This window comes from Nansenia antarctica (assembly GCF_963989245.1).
Source record: "Nansenia antarctica genome assembly, chromosome: 5".
Classification (NCBI taxonomy): domain Eukaryota; kingdom Metazoa; phylum Chordata; class Actinopteri; order Argentiniformes; family Microstomatidae; genus Nansenia; species Nansenia antarctica.
The window spans coordinates 51,590,423-51,597,151 of record NC_137690.1 but is presented as its reverse complement, the minus strand read 5'-3'; the positions used below and the strand labels follow the sequence as shown (position 1 = coordinate 51,597,151).

Here is a 6,729-nt window from a genome sequence, read left to right as displayed (position 1 = left end):
GCCTGAGTAAACCAACCCACATCGAGTTTAATAACGTTTGTAATTGACTTGCCTATCATGCGCTAAACGCAGTAGAGCCTAGGTAGGCTTGCTGGCTGAATTTTCTTTGCTCAGTGATTACAAGACGGACCAATCGCAACAAAGGATACGGAGAGGACGGTAGCTCCACCTCCCTCCCTCTCGCTCTCGCTCTCTATCTCGCTAGTTTATAGATGTATATAATCCTCGAGCCGACCCAGAAAACAGACTCCGGTGGTTAGGACCGACGCACAGCTCGCTGCTCTAGAGAGCTTAGTCTCATTCGCTGGAATACATGCCTTTGGAGCATCGCCGTAGGAAGTAAAACGGGGATCCAATTTGCAGAAAGAAAACTCACTCAACTTCAGAACAAGGGCATTTACTGGTATGTCGTGTTGTTGTTTTTTGAAGGGTGCATTCGTTCCTATTGCCGGGGGCAGGAGATCCATTGTTTGTTTTATTTCTTTTTATTTGAACGTTTCCTGGTCGTTGATAGTTCAGATAAAGATGCAATTGCATACAGTGACACGAGTGACTAAAACGATGTAACTATCTATTGTCGGACCGAGTTTATTCTAGGCTACACCAGATTAGTCTTTTTTTTTGTTGCGGAATCAAAAGTATTTACTGTTGAATGAAATATGGCCAATATGTAAATCCCTAGATTACAAGGGTAAAATACAGGTTCAGTTCTTGTGTAATAATTGGCAATTAGGAAATACCTCGATCATTCTTTGTCACTCGCTCCCATTGTAGCTTTCGCAAAATGTGGCATTAGACCGAATGAACCCTTATCGCTAAACATTAGTGTGCGCTTTTGCAGACTGTGGCTGGCTGTCGAGTGTATGGTATCCAGTTGTTGACAATGTTTTACTGTGGCTTTTTGTAAACGATACGGTTTAAAAACTATAGTAATCGCTACATGCTTTCTTGATAAAGCACACAGAAATGAAACATCGGGGCCAGGGGCACCGGAGTTTATCTAGGGGGAAAGGAGAAGAGAGACCCGACATTCTTTGTTTTCAAGCAGACAGTGAAGGAGACAATTGTACAGCCAACTGTTAGACTGTCAAAAGGTTTGCATGATCTTATATTGTGTTCGTGTGAAAGATAGGTTAATAACAATGTCATTCATTAACCTTGCGTAATTGTGCGTGGGAAAATAATGCATTTATGCATGCCATCTTAACACTGGTGTTAGACTGAGACGGAGCCATTCAATCGTGAATGAATTACTGATTTTGATACACATAGGCTACAATCTTATTTCATTAGATTGTCTCACCAATCACATCTCCACAGTATAAACCAATAATTAAGGCATTGCTTGTGTAGCAAAAAAATATGATTATCATACGATCAGTTTCAGATGTAGGTGACTCTATCAATAGCCTACTACTGTTTTAATACAGTATGTAACTATCGATTAAGATTCGTAAAGCGCTCCTCTGCGTCCTTTAAGGGACAACGGTATGGCTGAATTTTCCACAGCACAAGGCTACAGAGATGTGTTACATGTTGGCTATTTTTGCTGTGGTTTCGATGGATGAATCAAACGAATGAATGGTACATTGCCTCTAAATCGATATTTTAATATTTTGTCTCATATGGCATTTGGTAGCTTTCGAATGGAATTAAGTTTCCTGGGAATTTTACCTCAATGTACCCAAGGGCCTATGTGTCACAGAATCATTCAGAGATATGAAGTCAAAACCAGATGATGATGAGGAAATGTGTGAATGACCTTTGCTCCTCAAAGAGCAGAAGGAACGAATGAAAAACAAACACGTCACGTGGCGATATACAGTATATCCTTCCATTTCTCTCGAATCTCCACCATAACATTGATGTTCTGTATGTGCAGGTGACAGAACAGCCATGGCCGAGCACATGATGATGCCCATGACCCACGGCTCTGCGGGCGGAGGCCTGCACGGCTACCGGATGGGCATGAGCGTTCCCCAGCAGCACGTCCCGCAGCCGGGCCTCCGCAGCATGCCCAACGGCCAGGTGATGCACTACGGCCGTGCGCCCCAGAGCAACATCGAGGCGGCCATGAGACAGCGGCAAGCCATGGTGGGTCCGGGGGGGATGAACGGCCCGGTGAACGGAGCCCAGATGGCCAACCACCACCACCACCAACAGATGATCTCTGGAAACATGATGTACAACCAGAGCCAGCAGCAGCAGCAGCAGCAACATCCCCAGCAGCAGCAGCAGCAGCAGCACCACCACATGCACCCACAGCAGCAAGCCCAACACCCCCAGGCACAGCAGTATCTGTCAGGGGGCCTCACCTCCCAGCAGCTCATGGCCAGCATGCACCTCCAGAAACTCAACACCCAGTACCACGGGCACCCGCTAGGGCCCGGGAGCGGGCACCACATGCCCAACGGGGCCCAGTACAGGGTGGGCCCGTCCCAGCTGGCAGGCATGCAGCACATGGGCGGCCCGGCCCTGGGCCTGAACGGTATGGACATTGACCTGATCGACGAGGAGGTTCTGACGTCGCTAGTGCTGGAGCTGGGCTTGGACCGCGTGCAAGAGCTGCCCGAGCTGTTTCTGGGACAGAACGAGTTTGACTTCATATCGGACTTCGTGTGCAAACAGCAGCCGAGCACAGTGAGCTGTTGAGCTGCCATGGCCTAGGCGTTCTAGGCTGGGTTTGGGCCTGTTTTGAGGTGCCCTGAGAAACACTGACTGGCCACAGCGGCACAGTAAGAGGAGACAATCTCTCTGTTCTGTGTGAGTGTATCTGTGTCTATGTATGTGACCGTGTATAGTACACACACTGGCCCCAACCTGTCTGTGTTTTATGATGAATTGTAATGAAAGAAAAGAGGAAAGAGAGGAGGAAAAAAAAAGCTTTCTCTGGATCACACTGGTCTGCTGGGCCACCGTGAGGCGCTGTGACGCAGTCGGCTCTGTCTGTAGTCCCCACCTGTCCCCAGGCCTGCGAGCGCCAAGGCTACTGGGATGATTGTAAAACCATTCAGCGGGATGGGAAGATAACATTGGGACAATGCAAAGACGACGCCCTCTCTTGCCTCACTTGCGACTGCTAGATTCTACGGTGTTTTAGAAAAATGTATTTATTTATGACGACTCCCCACCCCCAGTAGCAGACATTCTTCTACAAACTGATTTCATAAAAGATTGTCATCTGAATTGGGCTGTCGAGGGAAGGGAGTTTAAGGTGCAAAGAAAGACAGGTGGTTTTGTGTTCTGTGCGGCTGAATTATGTGTGTGTTGAAGGCTGGTTCTTCAAAATGGGGCTCAGAGAGGATTCCTCAATAACTTGAAATTTTAACATTTCACTCAAAAAGCCAGAGGAGAGAGAGCGAATGGGTAGTCTTTGTTGTGTGGTGGGGGTTGTCCTCTGATTGGTTTGGAGGAATGTGTTACACTGATGCTCTTTTTGTTGTTTCTCCAACATATTTGACCTGACTGATGACAGATGAAAACATTCTATTTATCATTAAACTTAATTTTTGCATAAAAAATATATATTTCATGTCCGCTATTTCTCAATTTCCTGCTACTGAATTAGGTGTGATTTAAATCACTGGGCAGATTAGTGTTGTGTGCACACTCATTAGAAGCATCCTGACAGGGAAAGGAAACAGCGTAGACGTCCGTTTTTGAAGAATGGAATCTACTACTCCTCTGAGGTTTCTACAGTCCAACAGCTATCTGAATTACTACTTAATTGTACATCATTATGTCTCTCTACTGGAAGGGTGGGGGGAGGGGGAGGGGTGGAATACTGAATAGTGTTCAGGAACAACAAAACAGTGGCCTCTTTAAATTAAAGTCTGTGGCACAAAACGCAACGGAAAAGGCGGAAAGGAAAAAAAACAAACTCTGTTCTCAAGGGCAGGTCAGTGTCAACGATCCGAGTGACTAGAGCTGGCATCCGATATGTTTTAAGAGCAGTGAGAGACAGTGTGAAAGATCTCCGAGAACAGAACTGTGAGATTGGGAAACCTGCAGCAGCGGCAGACTTATGTCTGCAGTGTGCAGTTGCGTAGCCTAGCACTTGTGGGTTACGTCCTTTAACCTAACATTGCCCAATGTGCTGAGTGTGGAAACTGGCGGTGGAGGCTGCAGAGGAGTGCGTGCAGAGGTCCATTAGTCCACTCTGTGACAAAACGATACTCCACAGCAACGCTTTGTTTAATCATTATTTAAAGCTGAGTCTCTCTACCTGTGGCATTGATTTCATTACGTAGGTCTAACCCAGCAGTGCATCGCTGTGAGAGGGTGGTTTTTTTCCATAGATTAGCTTACTCTTGCTGCTTTTCTACTGATTAGATTGAAATTACACGTTCACACACACACACACACACACACACACACACACACTCACACACACACTTGTCTTAATTGAGGTCGGCTAGCACACCCTCCAATGACTTGATCATAATAAAATGGACATGTCCTGTGGAGAGCTTCTTTTTTGTAATACATTTTTTTGCGCTGTGCATAATTAGATTTTGGCACGGTTGCTGTGCTTGTTGGCCGAGTGGAGTTTGAGAACTTCCTGTGCTGTCCTTGTGCTATGACATGTCCAAGGGGTTGAGGCTGTGTGGGGATAGCCCGCTGGTGCACACTGTTAATCTGTTCCACTAGAACTTCTCTCCCTCCGGCTCTCCCCTGGAGAACTGCCATTACTAAGCTCTCAGCACAAACAATGGAGACAGAAACAACACTCATGGCAAGGGGCTGAAAAACGCCAGTAATTTCCTGTTGTCCCGTTTTTATTTCATGCCTGGCTATTTAGGGCAAGTTCACGACCCTGATGAAGAAGATGTGTGTTCTGAGACCTGAGGAGGAGAGGACAACGCCGTTCGGGCCATAGCAAGATAGCGGCCTCTTGAGTCATTTGATTACAAATTATATCAATAATCGACGCCTTTTTGTGTATGGTATCTTTGTACTGTAGAATAGAGATAAAGTTGACATAAATGCATTTAAGGTACTTTTCAAAAACAATCGTCTGATGTAATTGTGATAAATGGCTGATGTTGATATGTGTTGACCAAGAGATTACTATATCATACATTTTACAAAGGGGAGTGTAGATAAGATAGAATTTGTTATACCAAGGCTTTGACTCCCATGTGGCCTGAAGCTTTAGGAGCCAGGAGACTGCATGTATACCCAGTGAGAAGGATGCCACCACTTTCCCACGTGGAGAATGTCGGAGGCAATGTGGGAACTCTGAAAGATGCTACATATGTGGATGAGATGAGATTGTACTTCTTGCTCCAAATTACACAACTTCATTTGGGTAACCCTCCTCCTCCCCCCTCCCACCAACCCCCCCCCCAAATGCTTTTTTAATGTTATTGATTCTATTTTAAGAAAATGTATTTATTTACAACAACAATAAAATATTTATTTAAAGAACTGGCCAGAGTATAGAGTGTTGTTTTAAATGTGTTGTCTCTCTGTGTATGTCTTGTCATAAATAGTTAAATATCCCCACGCATGGCTAAACACCTGGCATTGCTCTGACCATGATACGTGACTGAAGCATAGTGCTCCTAGCTGTAGAAACATAAATCCTTACAAGTTGATAACCTCTGACTTAAAAAAAGGTTAAAAAACACGAGTTATACCAGTGGTGTAGACCCTAAAAACATCAGCCCAGCAGAAGACAACTTGGGTCTTTTGACACACTGAGACTACAGGCCTGAGTTGTGTTTCCAGAGTTCATGCCAACACAGTACGTAGTATTGTATTGTAGCACCAATATGTAGTATTATAGCACCAGTATGTAGTATTACAGCACCAGTATGTAGTATCATAGCACCAGTATGTAGTATTATAGCACCAGTATCAGGGTTTCCGTTAACCGGTAATTACCGGTCTTTGTCCGGTAAAATCTATTGAAGTCCGACAAATTGAAATCTCTTCGGTCATAATGTCCGGTGAAAATAATTCCCTCTAAGCACAATTTGAATACAATTCGCTAAAGTTTAATTGTCACATTCTGATTCCTTCTATATTAAAAAAGACGAATATATAGGCTATATATTTCTTTTATATGATTACGCGGGCATGATGATGACTCCGCGAAACAGCGGTGGCAGGGTTGCCAGATGGGATTTTACAGCCTAACCAGTCTATTACCGCTAAACCCAGTAGCCCATTCGGCGATAATCCGGCCCATCTGGCAACCCTGCTTTTAACCTGCAAACGTTGCAGCTCAAAGTGCACCATAGCCAGCGAGAGGTAAACATGGCAAGACAAAGTAAGCTTAACAATGACTTCATGAAACCAAGCTACAATGAGTCTGAGGAGAAGTCTGACTGTAAAGAGATGGAGGCGGCTCGACGGTTCCGAATTGAATGGAAAGAACAACATTTCCCCTGGCTGCGTTTAGATGGGGAAGGAAAAATGTTCTGCTCACCGTGCAAAACATCGGGGAGGAATAACGGATTCACGAGAGGAGCAACGAATATGAGAATATCTCACTGATCACAGTCGGTGCAGTGACCACGTATCGGAGGTCAGTTTGAGGCAACAGCAAACCGCTATGAAAGGCCACTGTGAGCAGGCTAATGAAACGGCTATAACAATAAGCTGCACTCTCAGCTACAAGTTGCATTTCACATGGCAAAAAATGGCATCGCATGTCATCAGTATGTGGGACTGACTGAGCTACTGAAAGCAGTTAAGTTCATTTAAAGCCTATTTATTTTC

At 45.0% G+C, this 6,729-nt stretch overlaps 1 protein-coding gene across 1 annotated transcript; it reads left to right on the top strand.

The window, feature by feature from the left end:
* Nucleotides 1-262: 262 nt before the first annotated feature.
* Nucleotides 263-3,745, top strand: LOC308158672 (cbp/p300-interacting transactivator 3-like). The gene is made up of 2 exons (XM_080532359.1): nt 263-403; nt 1,883-3,745. Exon 2 carries the CDS (start codon nt 1,897-1,899, stop codon nt 2,650-2,652), a length of 756 nt encoding a protein of 251 aa, XP_080388485.1. The 5' UTR covers nt 263-403; nt 1,883-1,896; the 3' UTR covers nt 2,653-3,745.
* The last annotated feature ends 2,984 nt before the right edge of the window (nt 3,746-6,729 follow it).